The 27,756-nt window shown below is 58.2% G+C and overlaps 1 protein-coding gene across 4 annotated transcripts; it reads left to right on the top strand.

The window, feature by feature from the left end:
* Positions 1-387: 387 nt before the first annotated feature.
* Positions 388-27,756, top strand: SRC (SRC proto-oncogene, non-receptor tyrosine kinase). 4 transcript variants are annotated; one of them, XM_030288448.4, is made up of 14 exons: positions 388-673; positions 10,658-10,800; positions 16,112-16,361; positions 16,543-16,642; positions 17,021-17,038; positions 20,326-20,424; positions 21,172-21,275; positions 22,396-22,545; positions 22,799-22,954; positions 23,117-23,296; positions 23,377-23,453; positions 23,824-23,977; positions 24,107-24,238; positions 24,572-27,756. In XM_030288448.4, exons 3-14 carry the CDS (start codon positions 16,121-16,123, stop codon positions 24,778-24,780), a joined length of 1,620 nt encoding a protein of 539 aa, XP_030144308.1. In that variant the 5' UTR covers positions 388-673; positions 10,658-10,800; positions 16,112-16,120; the 3' UTR covers positions 24,781-27,756. The 4 variants fall into 4 exon arrangements, with proteins under 4 accessions (XP_030144308.1, XP_030144310.1, XP_030144309.1 ...); XM_030288450.4 differs by lacking the exon at positions 17,021-17,038 and having other exon boundaries at positions 389-673; XM_030288447.4 differs by lacking the exon at positions 10,658-10,800 and having other exon boundaries at positions 398-673.

Consider the following 27,756-nt stretch of genomic DNA (forward strand, 5'->3'; position numbering starts at 1 on the left):
TGCGTTACCAGCTCCTGCTTCCAGGTAACACGCCGAGCCAGCCCGCCGGGACGAGCAGTGCTGGGCTCGGGTGGGAGCACCCCCAGCCCCTCACCCGCGGGGGGACGCGCCCTGAGGACCGCGGCCGCCGCTCCCACGCGTGTCCCCGGCGCAACCAGGCGGTTCCCCCGCCGCGGGCCGGGACGCGCCGGCAGCGCCGGCGGCGGGGGCGGCCCCTGGCCCGTGCGCGCCCCGCGGAGCCCGGCTGCCCGGAGCCTTCTCCCTGGAAAAAAAAAAAAAAAAAGCCACGGAGGGAGGGGAGGGGCTGCTGCTGCCTTTCCCCCCATCCTCCGTTTCCGGTTTGCTGCCATATTACTCTTTTTTTTTTTTTTTTTAATTTTTTTTTATTTTCCCCTCCCCGCGGTGCTCCCCCCCGCCCCGCAGACGGGGTGAGCGGGGGCGGGCGAGGCAGCAGCGCGCCGGGGCCGCGGCGCTGCGCGATGCTGCTGCCGGCGGCGCGGCGCTGAGCCCGGCCCGGTGCGGGGCGGTGCGGGCACCGAGCGCGGCGGCGGCGGCGGCGGGGAGCGGCGGGGGGCGGCGGGGGGCGGCGGCCGCGCCCCCGGCGCGGAGACAAAGCCGGGGCCGAGCGCTGGAGGAGAGCGGCGGGGGCGGCCCCGTCCGCGGCCAGGCGGAGGTGAGCGGCGGCGGGGGGACCCCGCGGGGGTCCCGCGGTCCGGCAGCGGGGTCCGGCGGGGGAATGTCCGGGGTCTGGCCGTGCATGTCCGCAGTGGGGACCAGCGGGGCGGCGGGGGGATGCCCGCAATGGGATGCCCGCAGAGGAGTCCGGCGGGTCGGCGGGGCTGGTTGTGGGTCCGATCGGGGATGCTGGCACTTCGGCAAGGAGGCGATGGGTCCGGCCGAGCGTGCCCAGGCTGCCGTGGGGCAGCTGTGGGTCCGGCAGCGTGGGATACGCTCCTGCGGATCGCCGCAAGGATGCTGGCGGGCTGGCGCCGGGTGTCAGTGGGGCGGCTGTGGGTCCGGCGGGATGCACATGGTCTGGTGGGGCGGCCGTGGGTCCGGCTGGGGTGTCACTGCCTGGCGGGGCAGAGCTGGGGACGCGGGGGTCCTGCGGGGCGGCCCCGCCTGCCCGCAACTCCCCTTTGTTGTGCTCGGGGGCTGTGGGGGACCCCCGGGAGCGCAGGGCGGGGACAGCCGGGCTGTATGTAGGCCAGGACATGAAATATTCATCGCCCCCCTGCTTTGATGTCTCGTGATCCGCTTCCCTTGTTGTGTTTGTTCACCGGTGATTCTGGGGCCGGTGTCCAGCCCTGGTGGACCTGGCAAGTCGTGCCCCTCGCTGTGCCCCTCTCTGTGCCCGCCTGGCTCAGTTGCTGGGGGGCTGCAGGGCCCTGGTGTCTCCGATTTAAGACTTCATCCAGTCGGGACGTTCCCCGTTGCAGCCTGGGCGATCCAGCCCCCAAGCGTGGCTGCAAGTGGTGGCAGTGGCGTGTTCCCACTGTCACAGCCCCCAGTGCCATGGAAGAGCACCGTGGGTTTTGCCCTGAGCCACCCTGGGGTCAGGATGAGGTTTTATCCTGCTCACTGCCCAGAGAGGCTGTGCTGCATCCTGGGGCCACTTGGGATGGACACAGGAGGCAACCTGCAGGGATGGAGCTGCTGCACAGGGCTGTGTGCACGGGAACAGGCGTGGTAGGGGGCTGGCATCTTGTGGCACTGATCCTGACATGGTCCTCTCTGGTGTTGGGCATCATGTCAGGGAGCAGTGCAGCCTCGTGTGAGACCTGCTGCACTGAGTGGGGATCTGCTCCGCCTCCCTGTGCCCTGCACAGTGCACTCTCCTCTGGCATTTCCTCACCCCAGTGGCTGCTGTGGTGTGCCAGGGCTCAGCCCTGGACTTGGTGCCAGGAGGTGACTGTGGTCCTGGTCCCAGTCCCAGAGATGCTGAGCAGCTGTAAGGGTTGTAGGTGGCAGGGAGCAGGTTGTGCTGCCCTGTGTGTGCCACGGCCCATCCTCTGGCTCCCCAGAAGTGACCCAGTGGAAGGGACATGATGTGACATGCAGCCAGGTGTCCCACAAGACATTAGGAGGGGCATTAGGAGCTGGGGGCAGTGGAGGGTGCAGAGCACAGGGTTCCCTGAGGTGAGCTCCTGCCTGTGCAGCAGGGACAGGGACAGGGACAGGACAGAACATATCCAGCAGTGCTCTATGAAACTGCATGAAGGCAGTAACAAAAGACTTGATTTTTCTTTCTCCTGCCCATCTGGTGCTCTCAGAGGAGGAGGTGCTGGGGGTCTTTGTTGCTCTCCTCTCAGCCAAGGAGATACCCACTGCCAGCATGACCAGTGCAAGAACCGAGTCGTGACAAACCTTCCCAAGATCCAGCCATTAGTGATGGGAATCCTTTTGTCCCTGCTAGACTTGGAGATGCCCCTCAGAACCCAGAGGCTCAACGTGGGCCCAGGCCCCCCGTGCAGCAGGTGTTGGTCAGGCAGTCACAGGGCTGCTCAGGAAGGTGTGAGGAAAGGGATATGGAGGATGACATCAGCAATCTTGCACTTTAAAGAAATATCCCTTCTGTCATTTTTACTGTTGGGCTGCTCCTGACACCTTTGCCGTAGAGTTTGATCCTGGCTTACCTGTGCTAAGCCATCAGCTTTAGCTGGCTCCAGATCCACCCAGAGCAAAACCGTGGCACTCAGTGTCTGAGCCGAGGCTTGTGTGCTGTGTCTCTGTAATCATTAGCCAGTTAATGCTGATATATCAGGAAGGAACACCTTTGCTTAGGAGACGAGGGTCAATTCTCACTTCCAAGCCTTGACCTGGGAGCAGCAGGGCAGGGGCACCTCTAAACACCTCCTGGCTTCACCAAAACAGCCCAAGACAGGGTTATTTATGGGCTACGCAGCAGCAGCAGCAAAGGGAAGTCCAATGTTCCCTGTCTCGATCGTTAGTGGCCTTGCAGTGCTCCCTGTGTGATGGAGATGCCCTAATGATAGCTCTGCCCTTTAATGACTTTGTGCCAGAGTGATGGAAAATCAGGGAGGTTCCATGGGGAGGCAGAAAGGACCATCCCAACCCTGGCTGGGGAGCAGGGGATGAGACGAGGAGAACGCTGCGGTGACCAACCAGTGTGGTGGCTCTGCTGCAAAGACAAGAGGGTCCTTTTCTGCCTTGGTGGCATGGAGGGGACATCAGTGATCCTGAGACAGGGATGGCCTTTAGCAGCACGGGCAGCTCCTGCAAAGCAGCATCATTTCACTGGACTCACTGAGGCAAGCAGGGGATGGACCATGGGACTCCCACGTCTTCAAAATCCCATCTGCCTCTCCCTGTAACTGGTGTGGGATCCTGCCTGGCCTTTGAAGTCATCACAGAGCTAAACTCTTATCTAATGAGACCTGAAGGACTTGGTCCCCAGCCTCTCATTTAAACAACCAGCAAATGCCTGTAAGATCTTGAAAGAGAAGAGGTAGGAGCAAGCAAGCAGCTTGCACCTCCTCCCAGCATGTCTAAGCAGGGCATCCCTGGGACAAAGCACTGGACTCCTGGCACGGCTGTGGGAAATTGGAAAGCCTATCTGAAGTGCTATTGTTTCCTGTGCTGTCTATTTTGCAGCTCGGTTTCCAACTTGTTTCTTTATCTCTTGGAACAATTTCCCATCTGAGCTCACTTCCGCAGCGCTCCGCATCTCGCCCCAAAGCCCGCCAGAGATGTGTCCAGCAGGCATCCCATCGGAAACGGCCTTGGCAGGCAGCAGCACACCCCTGCACCTCCCTGCACAGGGGAGCCCTCAAATCCCGTGCCTGGAGAGCAGCTCGGACCTCTAGATGGAAATAACCATCCGTGCATCGCTGTCCCTGGGACAGGAGCGCAGTGGGGTGTCACTGTTTCCAGTCCAAGCTCCTCTTCCCGACTGCCTGTAGCTGTGGGTGGTGCAGTCCAGCTCCCCAGGGCTCGTGTCTTGCTGAAGTTTCCACCCATCAGCAAAAAACACGCCGTGTGTCACGGGGCTGTTTTAAAGCCTTTGGTTCCTCTTCGCTTAAATGGGCAACAAACTGGGAGATAGCCCAGTACATCACAGAATCGTGGCATGGTTTGGGTTGTAAGGGACCTTAAAGCTCATCTAGTTCCAGTTCCCCTGATCATCTGGTTCCAGACTTGCCCAGAGTGTGCTTAGGAGGTCCCCAGCTCAGGTTGGCACAGTGACCTTGGCACTGGCTGTGTTGGGAACCAGTGCCGTGCACATGGCTCTGCACACGCGCTTTGCAAAGAAAACCCTGAAACAGATTTCAGGAACAAATGTGGTTTGAACCCGGGCCAGGAAGCAGGACCTGCAAATCTGTGTGTTGCGCTGACTTCCCTGCAGGCTATGGATCTGCTGGCTGCTCTCCCTGGGAGCAGGGAGGGGTTTGCTGGGGCTGGGGGCTGGCCAGGCTGCCAGGGGCATCAGCCGCTGGGCAGGGCAGGACGGGTCATTGGTTTTAACTCAGCCCTTAAATCTGCCCAACTCTACATGGTCTCAGTAGAGATGCAGCATCTGAAATATCCATAGGCTGGCATGTGGGATTGGTGGGTTTGTCGGGAGAAATGTGGAGAACAGAACTGCCTGGGTGTTTTAAGTAACAAAAATAAGAAATGGGGCCCATGCATAGGAAGCTTGCTCTCACCTCACAGCTGTGGGCCCCATGCAGGAGGGCACTGGGATGGCTTTGGGGTCTGCAGCCCAGGGGGACATGTGATGCAGGGACATGTGTGACTTGGGCTCTGCTGTGGTTCTTTCCCTGTGCTGCAAGACCCAGAGGCTGCCCCTGAGTTTCCCAGCCCATGCTTGACCTGTTGTGGTCTCACTCCTGTGACTGTGAGGTTTCAGCTGGGCCTGAGCCCCCTGTGCTGAGGATGGATGGATGGATGGATGGATGGATGGATGGATGGATGGATGGAAACCTGACTGCATGCTGTGCAATAGCTTCCACCCAGTGCAGCTGCTCCCATCCTTCCTGACTGGGCTTGGCAACCTTGGCCCCCAAAAACCTGGGCAATGAGGGTAAAAGCCATTGCTGCATTGCTCCCTCCACCATGGGAGAGGTTAACAAGGCCATCCTGTCCTGAGCAATGTGTCCTCCTCCCATGCCAAGCACCACTTTGGGGGCAGCATGAGAGGGTCAGGTCAGTGCTAAATTGATCCTAAAAATACCTCACCTTGGGGCACCCTTTTGCAGTAATTTGGGGTTGGAGGCATAGCGCTGTGTCTGGGTTTCACTTCTCCACTTTGCTTTCCCACTGCATTCCTCAGTTTCCCCCAGGAGCACCTGAGGAGAAGCTGTCGTTGGGATTGGTGAGGTTTTACACAGTGTGTGCCTTAGTTTCCCCTTCTCCCAGCCCTACCCCATGCACACACGATGGATAAAGCCTCCCCTTAGGCAGGGCAGGTAGAATCTGATCTCCATGAGGCACAAGCACCTTCCTCATCCTCAGCTGCAGCTGCAGCCAGTGCCAGCAGCAGCGGGGTCAGGCAGTGCTCTCCCTGGGCTTCTGAAGTTCCCGGGTTGAAGCATGTGCTTGCTGACTTATGCAGAAAAAACGACACCAAAAGGCTCTTGGAGACACTCCCTGCTCAGACGGGCCCTTTCCTTCCCCTGCCCATGGGGCAAGTGCTGGTGGGGCCCTGCTGTGCTGGGAAAGGGATTGGGAATCCTTGGAACAGCAGGAGGGAGCTTCCAGCGAGCAGGGAGGGTGACATGGGATCAGGAAGGATGCAGATGCAGCTGCAAAAGTCACTGTGACCAGGATGAGTTCCGTGCTCCAAGGCCATGAGCAGTTGAGTTGGGAAGGGTGTGGGGTGGGAAGGCTCAGGCTGCTGGGACCAGCACAAGGTGGGCTGGGCAAGGAGGGCAGCTGCCTGCCCACCTGGCTGCCTGCACAGGTACGGGTGTGCAGGGGGTGTGCACGTGTGTGTGCACACTCACCTGAGCCCTCTGGGTGATTTGGGGATATGCACAGCTCTTGTGTGTGGTCCAGGAGGGCTGTGCTGGAGGCTCTGTGAGCCACAGGTGATGGGAAGCAGAGGAGACGCCCTGCATCCCTTTGTCCCTGCATCCCTTCATCCTGTCCCTGCAGGATGAGCGAGGGCTGGAGAGATGCCGTGGGAGGGTGCAAGGTCCACATGTCACTGGTCACACCCACCTTGCCCATAGTTCATCTCTGCTCCCCACCACAGCTGCAGTGAGCAGTGCCAGAGGTGTGCAGAGCTCCAGGATCGACAGGGATAAAAGACACCAGCTCAGCATTTTTCTTTGTTTTTCATCTGCTCAGGTTGTTGATAGTGAGCACCATCAGGGGCTGCACCTCCCAGCTGGATCCTCTCTGGTGTGAGCAGCTGGCAATCCAACACAGCATTTTGGGCTTGGAAAAGCTTCTTGGGGCTGGCTGATCTCCGTCTGCCCCTCAGGACCCTCCCTGGCTGCTTCCTCTGACGCATCCTGAGCGATGCTTTGTTTTGGTGGTGCAGATGGGAGTGGCAGTGGGGACCAGCATCTCTCAGGGCTCTGTTGCCAGTGATGTCCTCATTGTTCCAAGGCCAGAGCCACAGTCCCTGCTGTGATCACTCGTGTGGGACCTGCTCCCAGTCACAACCGTGCCCACGGAGGTGCAAGAAGGAGCTGAGTGTGCATTGCTGGAGGCTGACCCTGATCATCCAGCCACACATAGCATGTGTACATGAGGGCTGGTGGCCCCACGGTTCCCCAGAGTGGGAGGCTTGTGCTGGGCATAAGCCCCAAAGTCCCAAAGTAACCCAGGAAAATGATCAGCATAAATTTGCTCTGTGGGATTCTGCTTAGTTATTTGCAAATGTTTGGGGGTCTGCAAAGTGGGAAGTGTTTGAAATCTGTGACAGAAGAGCCTTGGCCTCTGCTTGGCTTGTCCTTCATCCCCTCCTGTTGCAGTGAACCCCAGCATGTGTCCTGCCAAGTCCCTGTGGCTCCAGCTGGGAGAGGGCAATTCCCAGCTCCATGGTTTGTGTCAAGGTGCCCATACCCACATACCCTCCCCACATTTTCCCTTTTTTCCCCATCAGTGTTTCAGTTCGTGTTCTGTGGGAGGTTTCCTGCCATGGGGGTCCTACAGGACCCCTCAGCAGGGCTGATGGGGCTGTGGCTCTGGTCCTGGAGGGCCAATGGAGCCCTTGGAGCTCCTTGCCTGGCTGGACTGGATGGGCTGGTTTCTCTGAAAGTGGAAATGTTTTAGCAGTGACGCCAGCATGGCCAGGGGTGGTTGTAACTTGCTCAGATGTGGAGCTTTTCTGCCTCCTGCGTTCCTTGTCCCCTTCCTCCCCCTGCCCTGGAGATTTGCCGCCTGCCTGCACTGCTGTCTCGGGTCAGGATGGGTGTGTCAGCCCTGCAGCCATGGCAGACGCAGGTGGCACCATGTTTTGTCCGGATCTGAGACACCTGTGAGGCACAGCAGCCTCCTGCTGCCAGTGCCCCTTCCCCAGCAGCCAGGCAGGGCACAGTGGGCTGGGTGCTGCCACAGCCGTCCCCCAGAGCACCCAGGCTTGATGTTCACTTCCAGAAAGCAGAAGGAAACCACATTTCCTGGAGCCTGAGGCTGCCTGTGCTGGGAGAGGTGCTGCAGAAATGGGGAACAGAAATCACCCCTTCTCCTCCAAGGGCCAGCTTGGGTCACCAGGTCTCTATCACCCCCTCCAGTGGGGCCAGTCCCTTGTCCTGGTTCTTTGCCTGGAGGAGGATGGGAACAGCAGGGCTGTGATGGGCCACTGGAAGCTGGAGAATTAAGTGGCTGGCAGTGGGAGCTCAGAGGTGCCAGCATGGCCAGGGGCCAATGTTAAAAGAGCACATTTTGAGGAGTGCAGAGCCACAGGGCTGTTTTGGGGAAGCATTGTCCCATGGCTCCAGGCAGTCCTGGTGGCCAAGAGCTCCAGCTCCTGGTGCCATTCCAGCTCAACATCAGAGTTTCCCTGCCCAGGATTGTCTCTTCCCAGCCCCATGGGCACTCCTGCCCTTGGAAGCATTTTCTTTCAGTTTCCTTCTCCTGGACTTGGCAGGAGGAGAGCGGTGTCCTCATCACCTGCCTGGGAGAAGCCAGCTCAGGTTAATGCAGGCCAAGGGCTTTGTGTGCCTTGGAAAGCATTTGCTGGAGCTGGTTGGGCAATTCTTGGCTTTGGCTGGTGTCCTGATGGGAATGCTGGAAGTGCAGGCTTGCATCAGGCTGGGAGGTGCTGGGAGGCATCCCTGCTCTGACCCGGAGCACTGTCAGGCTGCACAGCACCCAGCCAGCTTTGAGCATCTCCTGCTGGGGATCCCACCACCCCTCTGGCCCCTGTTCCTGTGCTGGACCACCTCAGGGTGAGAAAGCTTTGTTTTCCCTTCTGTGATGTTGGATGCCCTTACAGTGCAGAAAGGATGCACCCAAACGCTGACAGATCCAGGACGTGGTCCTGTCGGTCCCCAGGCCTGCTGCAGTGCAGTGACAGGGATGTGACAAGGTGTGGCAATGGCCACCTCCCCTTTTCACATCTCTGAGTGCAGAAAAGGCATAAAACTGAGTGCTTAGCTCAGCACCAGCAAGCACAACTTGCAGCACTTTCCTCTTCCTGCATCCAGCTGCTTGCACTGTTTCAGGGAGATAAGGCTTGTGGCTTTCTCCTGCCAGCCTTATGCAGGATGGTGCTTGGGGGTGCCCAGTGTCAGGATGCCCCTGCCCTTGCCTGGGTTTGGGGTGCTGTGGGGGTAGGGGGGGCACAGCCTGCAGCTCTCTGTGCTCACTGATGTTGGCAGAGCCACTGCCCATCGCCCCAGCAAGCCAAAATCTGCCTGTGGAGGGGCTGACCCTGTGATGGCTGGGAGAGCTCAAGCTCCCTGCATGCTCCCAGTGTGCATGCTTGGAGTTTCCCAGTTTCTTGGCCACATGAACATCCAGAATGCGCTTGTGTGCTTCTCAGGGTCTGTTTTGCTCCCTGTTTTGACATGTCTTTTTGGAGGTGTTTTGCATCACTCCTAACTGTGACTCTCCCCCATGCTTAGGGGGAGTGAATTTGGTTGCTTGGTCTAATTATCCTTTCCCCTTTCATGATGCACTGGCCTCTGCTGTCTTGGGCTGTGGAGCTTTAATTAAGATGGTCTTAATTTTGAAGGGAGTTGACAGGGTCAGAGAGGAGGAGTTGGGACTTATATCTGTGGGGAGTGTGTAGCTGGGCCCCCACACAGCAGCTGCACTGCATTCCCTACTCCAGCCATTCTTTCATCTGGAAGAGCTCTCCACCAGCTGGGGGGAGCCAGGGGAAGGCTGGACTGCTTGGCTCAGATGCCTTCAGCTGAGTGAAGGACTGGGGACACCTGCCTGTGGCTGCTCCTGGTTGGAGCTGAGAGATGAAGTGAGCATCCCTGCATTGTTCCTCCTGTTTCAGGAATCAGTGCAGCTGAGAAATGAGTGTCCTTGTGGAGGAGAAGGGCTGCAGGTACAAGCCAGACGTGTCCTCACTGCGTCAGCCGGGCAGGGACAGGGTCTGCAGCATCACACCCCACCTGTGGGGCTGGGGCAGCAGCTCCCCCTTTTCACAGCTCCTGGGACTCATCGCTGGTCCCAGCCTGGGAGAGACGAGCCTGTGTTCCCTGTCCTGCACTGAGCAAAGCCTGGTGGCATGGGCAGGGGACAGAATTGTCACTGGCTGGACACAGTGGCTGTGTATGGGTGGCAGAGGGACGGTGGGCTGAGCCAGGGCAGCGAGGCTGTCCCCACAGCACCGGGGCTGTGTTGCTGCTCGCTGGCCCCCAGCTGTGGTGCTGGCCGTGGGAAAGGGCAAAACCGGGAGCATCCTCTGGGACAGAGGGGGAAGCTGCTCTGCGAGCGTATCCGGGGCTGTGTGTCCTGCTAAAATACGGGGAGGGAGCAGAGGGCAAAGTAGGGAAGGGGGCAGGGTGGCACCTTAAGATGATTAAAAGACCACCTCGCTGAGGCTGTGGCAGCAATGACCAGGCTGGGACTTCACCCACAGGACTGACCCGGCTCTCTGGGCAGCACTGCTGCCACTTCGTGCCACCCCAGCAGGGGGACAGGGGTTGGCAAAGTGCCCTTTGACTGCTCCAGCCCGAGAGCTCTGGTTTAATGCCCCCCTTGCAGGCAGCTTCCATTGATCCCGCACGGCTCTGCCCGGCTGGCCCTGGCCCTGCTGGGAGGGGCTGGTGCTGTGCCCAGGGGATGGAGAGGCTGGCTGTGTTTGGGACCGCTGCTCTGTGCCTCTCCCTGTCCCCTGGGTGCCATGGGCTGCTTTGTCTCGCCCGCCGTCCCGCACGCTTCATTTTTCAGTCTGGTGCGAGACAGTGGCCGTGATTAATCTCACCGGGGCTGTGCGAGCGGAGAGCGCGGTTCAGCTCTTCTCCCTCCATCGGTGGGTGGGTGCTGGTGCTCCCAGCCCCTCGCTGGTCTCCCCAGCACCCCCATCCTGCTGCCGGCAGTGCCACTCAGCACCCCCGGCTCTGGAGCAGCTCCAAGGACAGTCCCTTTACTGCCGGAGATGTTTCCCTCCCCAAAGCTCCGTGTCTGGTGTTGGGCCCCGGCTTGTCGCGGCATTTCCCAAGGTTTCTGCCTCTGCTGTGTTTTGTCTGCTCCCAATCCGTGTCTTTTGTTGGTGTCTTTGCAGAGCGATAAGATCGCTTCCCCTCGGTGCCAGCCTGCCCGTCCCACGCCATTGCATCCTTGAGCGGTCCGGGCGCGGCAAAGCGGCGGAGCGGGACTCGCCGGGCAGCTGCCGTTCCCCTGTCCAGGGCATCTCTCCTCGGGGAGGTAGGGCAGTGGATGGAGCCTTTTCCTGCCACCCAACTTGCCAGCTGATTTTTGGGGGGAGGCAGCCCGGAGCGTGGGTGTTGGGGGCGCGGGGGTGCTGGGCAGTGCAGGTGGCATTTCCAGCGCCGGCAGGGCAGGACGGGGATGCCGCTGCCTGGCGTTCCGTGATCTGATCCGAGCTGAGGTGTGCAGCCGAGTGTGCTTCATTTTTAATTGCTTTTGGAGAGGGTAGGACTGGCTTGGCCTCTCCTTGCTGCGGCCTCTGCCCCGGGCAAGTTGCACGGCTGAGCTCAGCCCTGGCACCCTCCCCTGTGTCTGGGGGGAATGGAGGCTGGAAGACCCCAAAAGCAGAGCCAGCAGCTCACGGAGATCCATGGGGATGGCAGTGTGGCCATTGTCTGAGCCTGGCCATGGCCATGCCAGTGATGTGCTGCTGAGGATGGCAGCCCCACTGCCAAGCAAGCAGCAGGGCTGTGCCAGGTTGTGCCAGATGTGCCAGGGAGTGCCAGGCTGCTGCCACAGCAGCCACCTGCAGCCACCAAACAGTCAAATCAGTGAGTGTGAGGTTGCTGGTGTGTCCATCCACCCAGGGACATGCCCTTCCCCATCAGCACACCTGGCACCCCGCTGCTCAGGCACATGGCTGAGCCCAGGCTGAGGCATATTTGGATTTTTCTTGTGGCATTTTTGGCTCTTTTTGGTCTAATCATTGTTGTGGCCCATGTCACAGTGTGCCTGGGTGGCAGGGACACAGGCACCACGTGTGTACCCAACACAGCTTTATTTGTATGTGCTGCAGCCTGGAGTTGGGGCTGCAGCTTCCCCCCTGCATCCTGCTGTGCAATCATTACCAGCCAGTATTTGTCAAGTACAAATTACAAACCATTCAACGTCTTAAAGGGCTGTCAGTCAGCTCCCACTCATTATCCTAATCAAATGCACTAAAAATAGTGACAAAACTTATTAGCAGGGGGAAGAGGAGGCCATGAAAACAAACCTGTGGTGGGGGCACGGCCCCTGCATGCAGACACTGGGATATTCCCCTTATATGAGGTGTGAAACCCGGGATGTTGCCCTTGGATGAGGTGTGAAACCTGGGCTCCAGCTGGGACAGGAGCATGGTGGGATACTGCTTGGGGCCTTGAAGCAGGGTCTGAATCCCATCTGTGCAGGAGCAGGAGCCCCTCAGGAATGGCTGAAGCCTTTCCCCAGCGCTGGGTGAGCAGAGCAGGTTGGAGGGATAATTTACATTCTGTAGAAGAAGAGGGAGCAGTTCCTGTAGGATCTGGGGCTGGGAAAGGGTGGCAAAGCCAGGTGAGGGGCTGGCCTGGCTTTGCAGGGCCATGTCCTGCTCTGCTTTCCACCTGAAGCTCTGCCTCGAGCTGTTGTTCCTCACTAGGGTGCCCCCATCACTGACACTTGTGACAGAAAACCGTCCTTTTTGAAAAAATGTAGCTAAAATATGCTTTTCTGGATGAGTCAGGGCTTGAGCAGCACAGTTGCTCCCATACCTCGTGCTCAGTTTGTGCAGTAGCGTTTGTCTCCGCTCCTGGAGCAGGTGACTCCTCCCGGGGGACAGGTCTCTGCTTGGTGGCCGACCCTGCCTGCCGCAGGTCGTGGCTGTCCGGAGATGGAGCAGCAGGGCTGGGAATGCTGGTGTGTCTGGAGGAGCTGGCTTTGCTTTTCCCCTGAAAAATCCCTTGCTGGGCTGGGGGTGACTGTGCTCCCCTTCCACTCTGGGACGCGGCTTGGGGCGGCTGCAGCCACCTGCTCTGCCATCGCCAGTGGGGCTGGTGAAGCGGGGCAGGGAATCATCCCCTCTTCACATGGCGAGGAGGAGGAAGAGGAGGAGGAGGAGGATGAAGGCAGCCCTGGGCACTGAACCGTGGCGTGGGGAGAGAGGGTGTCGGGGCGCAGGGGCTGCCGCGGTGCTGCCGCTCCCTCTCCCCGCAGGCTGCAGCGGGAGCTGGGCTGAGCTCGCCGGCAGCACCTCCGCACCCCGCGGCCAGGCTGCAGCCGAAGGCAGCGGTAAGAAGGGCTGTGGGCAGCGGGGAGTGGCGGCTTTCCCTTCTGGGGGCTGCCAGCCGCGGCCGGGCTGGCCCTGGAGCATCCCGGGGCAGGCGCGGGATGCAGGAGGCGCATCTCCCCGAGCCTCGCACGTCGGGCCGGGGCTGCTCCGAGCCGTGCCCCGGCGCTGCCCCCGGAGCTCCTGCAGGCTGCGACGTGCCCGGGCTGCTAATCCCCGCCGCAGGAGAGCTGCCCGCCCGCCGCCTGCCAGCACAGGGAGCGCTGGCCGGGCTCCAGCCCTCTGCACAAGGCTTGGGAGGGCGAGAGGGGCAGCCCTGCTGGAAGGCGAGGCATTGCCAGCTGTGAAAAGCACCGCAGCAGGGCAAAATCCCACCGGGCATCAGCCAGGCTGCCCGGCTTGGATGCTGGTGGTGCCGAGCATCTCTGCAGCCTGCTGCATGTGGAAATGCTGTATTTATTAGACATAAATTTATTAGACAGATACACAGCATAGCTCCTGGCAATGGGTATTTTTTGCAGTCTGGCTGCTGTCCCACAGCTCCCAGTGATGTTGCTGGGGTGTGCTGGGAGCCACCACACTTCCTCCTCTGTGCTTTGACTCCAGGGGGGAAGGGTTCATTGGCGACTGTGCCAGAGGCAGGGGGTCTCTCCCTGGTGCCTCCCGAGGACCTGAGTGCACAGCACATTCCTGCTGTCATTAATCACTCCTTTGCCAGGCTCTTGCACAACCCTGCTTTCTCCCAGCGGAGTCTGCACCCTTTCCTTTCCAGCTGCCAAGGGGATGTGGGAGCTGCAAGGGCTTTCTCAGGCCCCTCTCCTCCCTGGGGACAGGTGGAGAGCCACAGGGCTAAAGCCACAAGGTCGTGCTGGCTGAGTTACCTGGGACTCTGATGGGGATGGTGTGAGGCTGCCAGTGCCCCTGGGCACAGTTTGGGGTTGCCAGCCTGCATTTTGTCCTGGCCAGATTTCAGGCAGTGTGTGTAGGTATTCAGATGCAACAGGAGAGCTGGGAGTGGGGCTCTGCAGCCCCTTCCCCAGAGAGCTGTGGGCTCCTGCCTCCTCCTCCTCCTCCTCCTCTGTCTTTGGCTCCTGCAGCCAAGCCCTGACAGCTGGATTGGGCCCTGTCAGAGCATCGTGTCCCAGTGACCAGCACGTCCAGTAAAGCCCTTGCCAGGGAGGGTCAGCACCCCAGGGCAGGGTGGGAGCTCTCCCTGCCCAAACTGCTGCATGAGGAGGGATGAACTCACAGTTCATGGTGTTCCTGGCCAGGACATGCCTGGAAGTTGCACATCCTGTGCCCACAGGCTCTCAGGTATGAAGGTGAGCACCCCCCTGTTTTAGGGAGTTGCCTGGGGGATCCCCTGTCCCCTCTCTGTGCTCTGCTTCTGGCTAATCTCTGGCATATTTACTATTTTATTCCTTGAATTCCTCAGCGCACTGATAAATAATTTTCTGACCCAAGCCCAGAAAATGTGCCTGGGGGACACTTGTGTCCCCAGAGTGCTGCTAAATCCACCACCCTGGCTGGGGTGTTTTCCTGCCTGGGGAAGTGCTGCTTCCAGGGGAAACTCTGAGCAGCTCTACTCTTGCTCATGGTCCCATGGGGAGTCACAAGCCACACGGTCACAGCCCTGCCATGCTCCCACTTTTCTTCCTGCACTGCCACTGGAGTGCTGGAGCCCCAGGCAGAGGTGAGCAAGGGGCTGGCTGGGGACAGGGAGGTGGGGGCTCCTTGTCATCACTCCTCAGGTCTAGCTCTCCCCTGCTGCAACAAACTTTTAAAGTGCATTTATTTATGGGACAGACTCCTTCCCCTTGGCTGCAGGATCTGCCTCTGGATTGCCAGAAGTGACCATTTGCAAGTCCAAAGCTTTTATTTGACCCTTATTTGCTTTGAGACCCCGCAAAGCCTGGCACAGATATGGGTGGACTAAGTAATGTGGCAGATAGAGGCATGGTCCCTCCTCATCACCTGCACCCACAGGAGGAAGGACAGCTCTGCTGCCCACTGGAGTGGCTGCTGGAGTCATACCCAGCACAAAAGAAAAAAAAAAAATCAGTTTATTACATTTCCTAGACCATGGCAGGATCTGAGCCTGCCGGCATGGGTCACACAAGGACACTGCTGGTGCTCTGTGCAGTGTGGAAGCTGAAAGCAGTAGATGGAAATTGTGTCTTTTGGGAAATAAGCCCTGATCATCAGTCAAAGCCCTTGCTGTGGGAGGGGAGCTGAGGGAGACAGGGAGCAGCTTCTGCCTGGCACCCCTAAGCTTCCCCTGAGCAAGAGCCAAGGGCTTTGCCCCAGTGACATTGGGGCTGTGCAGGCTGCTGGGGCTGCCCATGGCTCTGGGGGGCTCAGCCAGAGCTTCTCTCCCAAGCTGAGCTAGAAAAACCCTCTGCTGGATGAGGCTGAGCCCTCCCAAAGCCTCACGGATGCTGCATTCAGGTCTGCACCCTGTGGGCAGCAGCTGCCTCCTCTGCTGCTTCCCTGCTTGTTTTCTTATCAGAGATACTCTCCTCCCTGTTGTCTCCACCTCCCTTTTCCCTCCTGCCATGCGTGATCTAGCCTAAATATTTCCTTCCATAGCTTCAGGACACTGCTGAGTATCCTGCCATCTTTGGAGATTGCAAATAATTCCCTGCCTTCATTTATGTCATTACCTTGAAGGTATTTATAGAGCGTGGTCTTGAGTGGAAAGGAAGGCTATATATAAACTATTTGACTATATATAAAGGCGAGATCCCTTGGTCCTCAGCTGCAAACTGCCTGAAACTGCTCCTGATTTAAACTTTCATCCTGTTGACTGCATGTTTTGGACTTCAAAGGTCCATCTTCAGTACTTGAATCCCCCATCCTGGTAGAAACTCGTGTGTAAGAGGAAACACGTGGGGACTGAGCTATGGCAGGTGCTTGGCCCCAGAGCTGCCACAGTCTCAGCATGTCCAGGTTCCATGCTCAGCATCTTTGCTCTGCACTCCCACGGCTCAGAGTGCTTCCCTCTGCTCCCAAAGCGTGTCCTGGCAGTTTCACTGGCTGCTGTGGCTGCACAGGAGGTGTCTCCATGTGAATGAGGGGCAATGATATCCCAGGGCAAGGGCAGGATGGCCAGACTGCCCAGCAGCTGCTGCTTGAACAGATTCCAGAGGTTGTTTCGTTTCCTGGTGGGCAGGCATCTGTCACTCGAGCCCTGGGAAACAACGTCTTATTATAAACAATAATAATTACAATAATAATAGCAATAATAATAATAATAATAATAGAAGCCCTCTGTGTGTCCTGCAGCCCGGGACCATGGGGAGCAGCAAGAGCAAGCCCAAAGACCCCAGCCAGCGCCGGCGCAGCCTGGAGCCCGCTGAGAACACCCACCATGGGGGGTACCCAGCCTCGCAGACACCCAGCAAGGCAGCTGCCCCCGACGCCCACCGCACCCCCAGCCGCTCCTTCGGGACCATGGCTGCTGAGTCCAAGCTCTTTGGGGGCTTCAACACCTCTGACACCGTCACCTCGCCGCAGCGTGCCGGGGCACTGGCTGGTCCGTGGGGCTGCAGGGTGGGGAGGGTCTCGGGCTGCTCTGGGGGGGTTTGTGTCTGGCTGCTTGGGGTCTCGGGTTTTTGAGGGACTCTGGGCTTGGGGAGGAGTAGATCTGTGTTACCAGGATGGTGGGAGGGCAGTGTTCCTGTGGCTGTGCCCCTCCTGAGTGCTCTTTATCGCAGGGGGAGTCACCACCTTCGTAGCCCTCTACGACTACGAGTCCCGCACGGAAACAGACTTGTCCTTCAAGAAGGGAGAGCGCCTGCAAATCGTCAACAACACGTGAGTGTCCCTGCAGCCAAGCCCACCTGGTGAGCTGTCACCTCTGTCCCTCCTGTGGGGCCCCCAGCCCAGCCTGGCAGGACCAGCAGTCCCAGGGATGGGTGCTCAGAGGGATGTGCCAAAATGCACACGGACACAGTGACTTGTCCAAGGACACTGACACTGACAGCAGTCATTTGTCTGCTTCCTCATCCTCCTGACCCTGCTGCTGGTCAGGGCCACATCCCCACCAGTCCCATCCCCACCAGTGCTCAGCTCCCCCTTGTTAGCCTGGACACATCCCTCAGCTTCATGGTGCTTTTCCCTGTGCTTGTACACTGTCTGTGGTCTCAGCTTCTCTCTTGACTCTTCTTTCTCTCCCTCCATGCTGTCGTTTAGGAGAAAAGTGGATGTCAGGTGTGTATTGCACATTCTTACTGTCATTATAAATAACCTACATAATGAAAGCCTATCTGCTGCCCACTTGAGGGCAGGTTGGATGGAGCAGGGCTGGGAGGAGATGGTTTCCAGATGGGTTTGTGGTTGGTTGCATTTGTCCTCTTTAAATGACCAGAACAGAGCAGGGAGTCCCTTCCCATGCTGGGGAAATGTTCCATCCAGGGCTGTGTCTGCACCTGGGAGCTCTGAGCCCATCCCCTTTCCTTGTCCATGTGTGGCTCCCCTCTGCACTCTTCTTTCCAGTTGGCTTTCCTCCCCCCTGCCCTTTGCATTTTTATTTTGCATTTTTTAATTTTACTTTTATATTTCATGAGTGGCTCTGGCGATTCAAGTATTTCCCCAGGGCTGTGACCCCCTGGTTGGGTCCCCATCCTGGTCACCACAGCACATCCATCTCGTGCAGGGCAGCATGGCCAGCTGGAAGAGTCTCCTAAAAATGCTCCTGTATTAACCCCATGTGTGGTCTGTCCTGACAGGGGCACACACAGTCCAGAGCTCTGCTGGCAGAGCCAATGTCCCCAGTGTCCCCAGCTATGGAGCTGCCACAGGGTCCCGAGGGTCTGCAGCTCCTACTCCCCTTCCACTGCTGCCTTCCAACCTGGGCACCCAAAACAGCAAAATCAAAGGCTGGAAAGACAAGGGAACATCCCAGGAGTGAGATTTCTCCTGCAGTGCTTGGGCAGTGTGGCACAAACATGTTTTTAATCTGATCCTTGTTCTCATTGTTCCAGTGCTGTTTATTAATGGTGGCTTGTTTCATTTATGAAGTCTGGCATGTGCAGCGTTTCAACGTTGCAGGAAAAGCCTGATTTGGGAGTTTTGGTGCTTCTTACTTTCAGTCTCAGCAGTGTGTGAGCTCCATGCTTGAATTCTGCTTTCTGGATGTTGCAAAGTGAGCTCTGCCTGTGGAGGTCCAGATCAGGTCCATATGTGAGGGGTTTTTCTTTTCACCTTTTATCAATTCTGGGGTTTCCACACACTTTTTTCCCCCTCTACTACTATTTGCCAAAGGCTCAGTCAGAGGGAAGGCTCTGTCTGTGATGGGCTCTGCAGCATCCTGAGGAGCAAAAGGGCTTTTTTGGGTGATGCAGTCCTTTGGTGGAGGGTGCAGGATGTAGCTGCCAACCTTCCCAGTGCCTGTGTGGGTGAGATGTCCACAGGGAGAGAGGTGGTGGAGGAAGTTGGGCAGTTTGTGCAGTGCTCAGGGGTGAATCACTCTTCTCCATGACCTCCTGGAGATGCTCACACTGTCTGAGAACAGCTCGGGCTGCTGCACTTCGGGGACAGCAACAGACAGATTGTGATGTCCCCTTCCTCTGGTCTCCCTGGCAGGACTGTCAGTGCCCTGGAGCTGCAGGGAGGGGACTTGGGCTCAGTCCAGGAAGGGCTGGCGGGTGCTGGGCACAGCAGGAGCCCATGGCCAGGGTGGCTTTGCAGGGTGGCAGCAGGTTTTGGCTGCTCTGACGGGGCTGGGGTTGCTCAGGATGAGATGAGAAGCCTCCACAATGCTCATCTCCCTGCTCTGGGTCATCCTCCCAATCCACCCAGTGCAAAAGGACTCTTGTGCTACCATTTCCAGTGGGAAGAAGTCTCCTCCCAGCCAGCAGGCAGCCAGCTGGGATGTGGTGGGATATTTTGGGTAAGATTGTGCAGGGAATTGTTGAAATGCTTTGTTTTGCTGCTGCTGATTGTTATTTTTTTTCCCCACTGAGACATTTTTGGAATAGTTTGTTTTGCTGAATTCCCAGCTTGTAGCCTTGCAGCCCAAGCCGGAATAAAGCCACAGGTCAAAAGCTGGGCATTTTTCAAGCAGATGTTTACTATGGTCCTGTGGGAAAGGAGCCCAACCAGCCTCCTGTCCCATTCAGAGCCACCTCAGTAAAGGTGACTGGGGTAACAGCCCTGGCTGAGGAGCACAACCTGCCTGCCACCAGATGTGCTGGGGCTGGAAGAAACTAAAATGCCATCCAGGGCTGCTGTGAGGCTGTTCCAGGGGAAAGCTCAGCTCTGTGAGTAGGAAAAGATGCCTGGAAGGTCCCCTCCGTCTCCACCAAGTGACACCATCACCGGGAGCTGGGGGCATGTCTGGGTTATCCCAGTGCTTTGAAGCATCACTGGTTTAGCTGGGAAAAGCAGGAGGCGCAAGCAGCTGGTGAGTCTGAAGCAAGGATGGAGGTTTACACGTCTGCAGGGTCAGGGATGGGTCTGGATGTGGTCTGGTGATCCTTGTAGTGGTGACTGAGGTTATTGGTGTTTTTCTGTAGCTTGTTTGTGGAGGTTGTCCTGCCAAGTTCTTGTATCCTTACGGGGCTGTTCCCACGAATCTGCACTTTTCCCGTAGCCTCGTCTCCCTTGTGGTCAGGATGAATTCAGTGGCTGTCTTTGATGGGCAAGAAGATGCAGGTGGTGGGAGGAAAAGCCCTGCTGTCCACAGGAAGGGGAAGGCACCTCCTGCCGTCCTCTTGTTCTTCTCTGTTTGTTGTCCTTTGCAGCCCCATCCGGAGCAGGAGCGTTGGGAAGGAGGGCAGTTCCTGGGGACTGCCTGGGGCCACTGTGCCCGGGCCAGGAGGGCTGGGTGCTGGCTCAGCCACAGGTTTTTAGGGACAAGGAGCCTCCCTGGTGGCTGTGCAGGCACAGCCCTCACTGGGGCAGCAGGAGGCTCAGGGTCAGGCTGGAGCCTTGCAGGGGCTGGGAATGGGACACCCGGGCTGGACAGATCCTGCTGGATCCAGGCTGGACACCACGGATGGGCAGGGCTCAGCCCCTGCCCAAACCTCAGCCCCGTCCTGCTGCTTTCCTGCAGCCTGTGTTTAACTAACTCCCTTGGGTTTTCGCGGTTCCTTTTTCAATTGCTGCCATCGTTCTGTCGCGTTTCCTGTCCCTCCCCTTGCCTGCTGCTCCCTGCTGCCAGGACCCCCAGTGCCCCCCAGCCTCCAGCCAGATACCCTTCCTATTCAGGTGGCTTTAAAGTTATTTTGGCTTGCTGTCTGCCCTGCCTGATTCAGGTTTAAATATGTGGATGGATGGCTCCAGGAGCGAGAGCTCACCCAAACAGAGCCACAGGTGGGGCTGGCAGCAGGAGCTCTCCTGGCTGGCCTCTGGCTGTGGGGCTGGGGGCTGTGGGGCTGCACCTTTTCCCAGTGGGGCTCTGTGCTGGCTCATCCTCCCCTGGTGCCTGTGGGCGGGTGAGGGGCTGGCCGGGGGGCTCCTGGCTTCACACTGAGTGTGTTTTGGTTCTCTTGCAGGGAAGGTGACTGGTGGCTGGCTCATTCCCTCACTACAGGACAGACGGGCTACATCCCCAGTAACTATGTCGCGCCCTCAGACTCCATCCAGGCTGAAGAGTAATTGCCATCTTTTAGACAGTTTATAGACAAGTGATAGCAAACACACCCCGAGCACTCCCCCTCCACCCCTGCCCCAGTCCTGGGAGAAGCCTCCAAGCCCTCTGGGATCTTCCTTTTTGTTAGCTTTCCCCTGTGAATGTGCAAACCAGCCTTTCTTTAAGGCCATAAGTGCAGTGCTGCGGCGTGCTTGCGTGGTGGAGGGGTGAGTGGTGGCATAGCAGGGCTGTGGATGCTTTTGCTCTGGTTTTTATGGAGAGCCTGGAGAAGAGAAGGCTCCAGGGAGACCTCATTGCAGCCTTCCAGAACTTAAAGGGGATTCTAAAAAAGAGATGTTTTACACAGGCAGAGAGGCCTGGGAAAGGACAAGGGGGAATGTTTTTCAACTAAAAGAGAGATTTAGATTAGATGTTAGGAAAAAATTCTTTACCCAATGGATGGTGAGACACTGGCACAGGTTGCCCAGTGTGGCTGCACCATCTCTGGTAGTGTTCAAGGCCAGTTTGGAGGGGGCTTTGGGTAACCTGGTCTAGCTTAAGGTGTGGCAGGAAGGTTCCAACCCCTCTGGCAGGGAGGCAATGCCCAGCCCAGGCTGTATGGGGACACGGCACACACCGAGGTGCCCAAGCCCAGACACAGCCCCTGGTCTCCCAAAGCTGCAGTGGGTGGGCCAGGCCTGAGCCCCCTGCTTGGGCAGGCAGTGGGGGGGGTAGTGCCAGGGGCTGAGCCACTGCCTTTGTCCCGCAGGTGGTATTTTGGGAAGATCACTCGCCGGGAGTCCGAGCGGCTGCTGCTCAACCCCGAAAACCCCCGAGGGACCTTCCTGGTCCGGGAGAGCGAGACCACAAAAGGTGAGCAGGGCTGGGGGGGTGCTGGCCTGGAGGAGACCCTCTCTGGGGGTGTGGGGGTACCCTGAGTCCCCTCAGTGTCTCCTGCTGGCGCTGGTCTCCAGGGAGCCAGTGCTGACGTGGCTGTCACATCAGCAGTGACGTGCCTGTACCAAAGGCACTGTTCCACCTCTGAGCTCGTGGGCTGCAGGGATGTGGCCACTTCTCTCCCACCACTGCCCACCCAGCGAGCACCTTCTCAGAGGTGCTTCAGCTCATGGCAGGGTGGAAGCCAGGGGTCTCACCAACTCTGGCAAGACCACCAGGCAGGATGGTCTCTTTTCCTGTTTTATTTTTTTGTTGTTGGTGGTGGTTTATCTGGCTGGGTTTTTGTACACCCCCAACTAGATGGTTTTTTTGTTTTCCCTGGTCCCTGTCTAGTGACAAAATCTTGAACACATGCTTCCTGGGCAGCCAGGCTGAGGGAATGATGAACTTTAGTCCTTTCAACTGAAAGTGAGAGTTGTGATCTATGAGGTTTGACTGCCTGAGGATGTTTCTTACCTGGTTTCATTTGGCTCCAAGTGTACCTTTGGGAAAAGCTCCTTGATGTTCCTTTCTGGTTTTATGCCTTGAACTTATCACTATTTGTTTTATTCTGATGGAAGCAGCTTCTTCAAGCAGCAGCATAAGTCTTGCCCTCTGCTATCTGTGGCCCCAGCCACACCACATTGTTCTCATGTGGGCAGAGCAGAGCCAGGCTCCTAAAGCGATGCCTGTGGTCAGACTTGTGCAGGAGGGAACTGGGCCCACCAGCCCCTGAGCTCCTCTCTGAGGAGTTGTTGGCCAGCAGCTCCCCCCAGCCTGGCTCCTCTCCCTGTGTCAGCACATCCCATAGGATGGCTGCTGGCACAGCTGGAGGCCGTGATGGTGTGGCATGGCTGCAGCTGGGGGATGTGTGCTGTTCCTCCCTGGCACCTGGTGCCAGCTGGTGCAGCCAGGAGCTGCTGCTCCCCATCCTGTGCTTTTGGGTGAAGGCAGCACCTCCATGCCCAATCCTGCCTCCTCCATGCCCACCCACGGTGGGACCCCATGGGGAGTACCCATCCGTGGCCCATCTGCAGCCCCTCTGTCCTGCCCACAGGTGCCTACTGCCTGTCCGTGTCCGACTTCGACAACGCCAAGGGGCTCAACGTGAAGCACTACAAGATCCGCAAGCTGGACAGTGGCGGCTTCTACATCACCTCCCGCACCCAGTTCAACAGCCTGCAGCAGCTGGTGGCCTACTACTCCAGTGGGTAGCCATGTGGGTCCCCTTGGGGTCTGGGTGGCACCCCGGGTGCCGTCCCTGTCCTCGCTGCAGGGCGGGTGCTGCACTGGGGGACACCAAAGCAGCTGTGTGGGACTCTGGTGAAAAGCTGGGGTTCAGGGCAGAGGTGAGGGTTTGGGTATGGGTCCCCAGGGTGTTTACAGGATAGATGTGGGGTAAAGACATCACATGCATAAGTACCCATGTGTCACCCTGCTGTTGTCCCTTCCCGTGCCAGAACATGCTGACGGCCTGTGCCACCGTCTCACCAACATCTGCCCCACGTCCAAGCCCCAGACCCAAGGCCTTGCCAAGGATGCCTGGGAAATCCCCCGGGAATCGCTGCGGCTGGAGGTCAAGCTGGGACAGGGCTGCTTCGGAGAGGTGTGGATGGGTAAGGACCATTCCCACCCTGCTGTCCCCTCTGTGTCACCGCCTGCATCCTGTCCCCCGCCATTGGCAGAAGCCTGGAGCCGGTGGTGGGGTGGGGGAGCAGGGGAGGGACACAGCCCCCTGCCCCATATGTGTGTCCTGAGCAGCGTGTCCTGTGCCACAGGGACCTGGAATGGCACCACCCGGGTGGCCATCAAGACACTGAAGCCTGGCACCATGTCCCCAGAGGCCTTCCTGCAGGAAGCCCAGGTCATGAAGAAGCTCCGACACGAGAAGCTGGTGCAGCTCTACGCTGTGGTGTCAGAGGAGCCCATTTACATCGTCACCGAGTACATGAGCAAGGGTGAGCACGGGAGGGACACCGAGGGGGCAGCTGAGGGGCCCTGCTCCTCCAGATTGCTCTCACCGTGGTCTTCCTCACAGGGAGCCTCCTGGACTTCCTGAAGGGTGAGATGGGCAAGTACCTGCGGCTGCCCCAGCTCGTGGACATGGCTGCTCAGGTGGGTTTGCACACCCTGGCCTCCCTCATTCCTTGTGGGGGCACTGGCTGCCTGAGCCCCTCGCTGGGCTGTGGTGGCGGTCACTGCTCAGGCAGTGGGGTGCTCTGCAGCCTCGCTTGGGTGGGTGCCACTTGGGGCTCAGCCCAGAGCGGGGTTGCTCTCTGGGACCATCATTTTGCCCATTCCTGTTGCTGACAGCTCTCCCTGGCCAGCAAACCCAAGTCTGCATGGCATTTCTTGAGCAGCCGGTGTTTCCCACACCTCAGCTGGGTCCCACTGCAGGCCTGTTCCCTTTAGTAGTGCCAGGCTCTCCCTGGGGACCCTGGTGCCATCCTGTCAGCCACAGTGCCCCACGTGCTGGTCCCCACAGATCGCATCCGGCATGGCCTATGTGGAGAGGATGAACTATGTGCACCGGGACCTACGGGCAGCCAACATCCTGGTGGGGGAGAACCTGGTGTGCAAAGTGGCTGATTTTGGCTTGGCACGACTCATCGAGGACAACGAGTACACGGCTCGGCAAGGTGCGTGCCAGGGCTGCTGGCACTGGAGCGGTGGCCACTGTCCCTCGCTGGGGTGTGCCTGGAGCCAGCACGTGGCTCTGGCTGCACGGGGGCCATGGAGGCACCTCCTCACCCTGACTCTCCGTCCAGGTGCAAAGTTCCCCATCAAGTGGACGGCCCCTGAAGCAGCTCTGTACGGCAGGTTTACCATCAAGTCAGACGTCTGGTCCTTCGGCATCCTCTTGACTGAGCTGACCACCAAGGGCAGAGTGCCATACCCAGGTGAGGGCTGGCACTTGCTGGCAGAGGCCCTGTCCCCACTGTGTGCCCAACACCAGCTGTCCATGCCCAGTGCTTGCCCCTGAGCTGCCTCGTCCCAGGTTGGATCCTGCCCCACTGGGGTGAGCAGATATTGGCCAGGATGCAGCAACCCAGCCACCCTGTCCCTCTCTAGTCCCTGAGCAAGGTGACAGGGACAATGCTGCTAGGCCAGGGGTCCCTCTCTCCCTGGGTCACTGGGATCGCCCCTAAGGCGGGTCCTGGCACAACAGCTTGGTGTCCCCTCTGGGACAGGCACGGTGCAGGACTGGCTCTGATCAATGCCCTGTCATGCAGGGATGGTGAACCGGGAGGTGCTGGACCAGGTGGAGCGGGGGTACCGCATGCCCTGCCCGCCCGAGTGCCCCGAGTCCCTGCACGACCTCATGTGCCAGTGCTGGCGGAAGGACCCTGAGGAGAGACCCACCTTCGAGTACCTGCAGGCTTTCCTGGAGGACTACTTCACCTCGACAGAGCCCCAGTACCAGCCTGGAGAGAACCTATAGACGGGGGCTCCTCCTGGCACCAGGGACACTGCTGTCCTCACCACGGGGCGCCGAGGGTTGGCCTCCCCACCGAGGGGCTGTGTTTGTGGAGCAGCCCCGCAGCAGGACAGGGCTCTATCTCCAGATGCAGCCAGGGGAGCCCCTGGGTTGGCCCATCGCTCATTAAGACTTCTGGCCCATGTTTAACGAAGCAGCGCTGGCGAGAGGAGCCTGTGGGCACCAACAGAGCCAGCTCAGGAGGGCAAGCAGAGCATCTCCTGCCAAGAGACTTGGGTTTTGGGAGACTTTTCCCCCCACACAGCTCTGGGGTGAGCCAGGAGGATTTGAGGGACAGCATCACCTCACCTCAGACACACGGTCCCAGTCTCCTGCAACCCCTTTCTAAATCAGCACAAATTTCCCTCCCCCTTCACCCTCCCCACCATCTCCCTCTTGGCTCCAGCTCTCCCGAGGGTGCTGGTAGAGATGTTTTGCCACAGGGATGTCTCAGTTCCAGGCTGGCTTGAATGGGGTGATGTTCCAGGGTGGTGGTGGTGGCATGGCATGACAGCAGAACTCTGGTGGTCCCTCTGGCCTCACCATGACCTTAACGGGTGGTGGGTTCTGGGACTCTGAAATGCGACAGCTCCAGGCTCTGGTGACCAACACTGTCCCATCGGAGCACCCAAGCACACAATCAAATCTTCCAGCTATGTCTGTTCCTCCGAGGGACACATCTTGCCTCTCTGGGGAGCAGGACTGGGGATACCAGCAGAGCCCTCACCCTGCTGTGCTTTGTCCCACCACATGCTCCAGGTCTTCCAGCCAGACCCTTGGGAAGTACCTCCCAGCTACCCTCCCCAGCTCTGCCACCAGCTTTCCCAGCAGAGTCCCCTGGGCTGGCCCTGCCACCAAATCCAGGTCCGCTGTGGTGCTTGGGTGCATGGCCCATGTAGTGTTCTGGGTGTGGAAATGTTTTGGAGGAAGTACTTGACTTTCACAGATGGTTTTGTCCACCTGGTATGTTTTTAGATGCCTTCCCTCTACCTGTTGTGTCTCAGCTTCCAGGCAGCACTCCCCATGGAGCATCCCCAGCCACATCCCCTCTCTGGAAGTGCTGTGCCACATTTGCATCCTCATCTCCCCTCTGCTCTCTCCCAGAGGCCTCAGCCATGTCTCAGCTGTGGGTGGCTATTCCTGCCCAGCTTTGTCCCACACACATCCCCTGGGGCTGATCCCAGCGCTCATCCCCTGCCCTCTCCCACCCAGCACCTGCTTGTACATAACCCTTGAGTGGTCTCTGCACCGTCCCACACCTTGACTCCATTGCATGTGTCAGTTTTCCCTCTCCTGTGGCTGCTGGAAACTCTTCACCATGGTGGTTCACAAAGCTTCACTCCTTCACCTCCTGGGTCCCAGAGACCCTTGTTTTTTGGGATCTGATACTCCCAGAGACCTGGGGGCTCTTTGGATGCTCTCCTGGAGCACAGAGGGTTGGGGGCTTTGGGGATGCTGTGGGGCAGGGGGTGCTGGAGGGAAGGACTTGGAGATGGGAGCCAGTGGCTGTGTCCCCCTCTCGGTCCTCAGGCTTTCTGTGCCTCCCTATCACCTTTAGGATGGTGTTTGCCTCTGGCACAGCCTCCTTGCAGGCAGCAGACCCAACCCACCCCTCACCAGCCCCTGCCATGGTGCTGGTGTCCTACAAAAGCTGGGTGGGAGCCAGGCATGGGCAGGAGGTGGCCAAAACCCCCACCCCAGATCTCCACCAGAGCAGGATCCAGGCAAGCCACTGCCTCTCACTCGCTCACTCCCACAGTGCCCTGGTGTGGTTTGACCCAGCCACTTATTTATAAACCAAGTACATGGTTGGTTGTTTGGTGGCTCCTTTTTTAATAGTAAAACTTTTAAAATCAGTTTGAACAGGCTCTTCAGCAGTATGGAGAGAACATACTAGCTTGAAGAGCAGCAGCTGGTTTAATGGATTTTTTAAAAAATTATTTTGGGAGTTGGAGCCTTTTCTCCCCCCCTTCCTTTCCTAGCAGGTTTGCTGTGTTGGCATTTCTGCATTTGGGCAGGGACTCCCCAGACCTCAGTGTTCTGGGTCTTCCCATATTTGCAGCCTTTTGGGATGGGCAGCTGCCACAGATACCTTGTCCCGTGGTAGCTGTTCCAAGGGGTGGCTTGTGCCATAGCTCTGCCTGAATTATACAAATCCCTATCCCTGGGAGAAACCATTTACAGCTGTAACATGTGGAAGCCAGATTTGGTCTGGGAGCTGGGAAGAGAGAAGGCAAGCACACGTGGTGAGGTTTGGCCTTTGGCTGGCTGGCACGTGCAGGGCCTGGGGTGCAGCAGGACAGGGAGGCGATGCAGCCTCTGGCTCTTCCCAGAAGGAGCAGCTGCAAGGACCACCCTGGGAGCATCACCTGGTGAAGGAGATGTGCTGGGGACACTGCAGGGCACAGGGCAATAAGGCAATCCCAGAGAAGCCCTGCTCCAGGGGGCTGTGTGTCCACGTGTCCGTGTGTCCATCCGTGTTTCTGTGCAGCACTGGAGGCCTGGGAATGCAGAGCTTCCCCTCCATCATCGTCTGCCAATTTACTTTTTAAGCCAATAAACTCCAGAGGGGATCCCCACCTAAGGATGCTCTTTGGCTTCTTGGGGTCGATAAAGCCCTACAAGTCATTCTCCTCTGCTGTTACCATTTTTTACACAGTCTTTTGTAAGATCTCCAACTGACTATGCAGAGAACGTGTGGATCTGTGTCTCTCTCCCCAGCTTCCCTCACTTCCTCTCACCTTTTTCGGGGTCTAAGTAAAATATTTAGCTTTTTTTGTTGGTTTTTTTTTTTTTTGGATAATAATACAACTTTGGAAAAAACCTGAAAAGGTCCAGCTTTTTGGGTGGTGGGGGGGTGGAGATGCTTTGAAACTCTAACGTTGATGTAAATACTTTGCTATTTGATAATTAAATACAAACAGACCTCACAAAACAGAA

This window comes from Taeniopygia guttata, chromosome 20 (genome assembly GCF_048771995.1).
Source record: "Taeniopygia guttata chromosome 20, bTaeGut7.mat, whole genome shotgun sequence".
NCBI lineage: Eukaryota > Metazoa > Chordata > Aves > Passeriformes > Estrildidae > Taeniopygia > Taeniopygia guttata.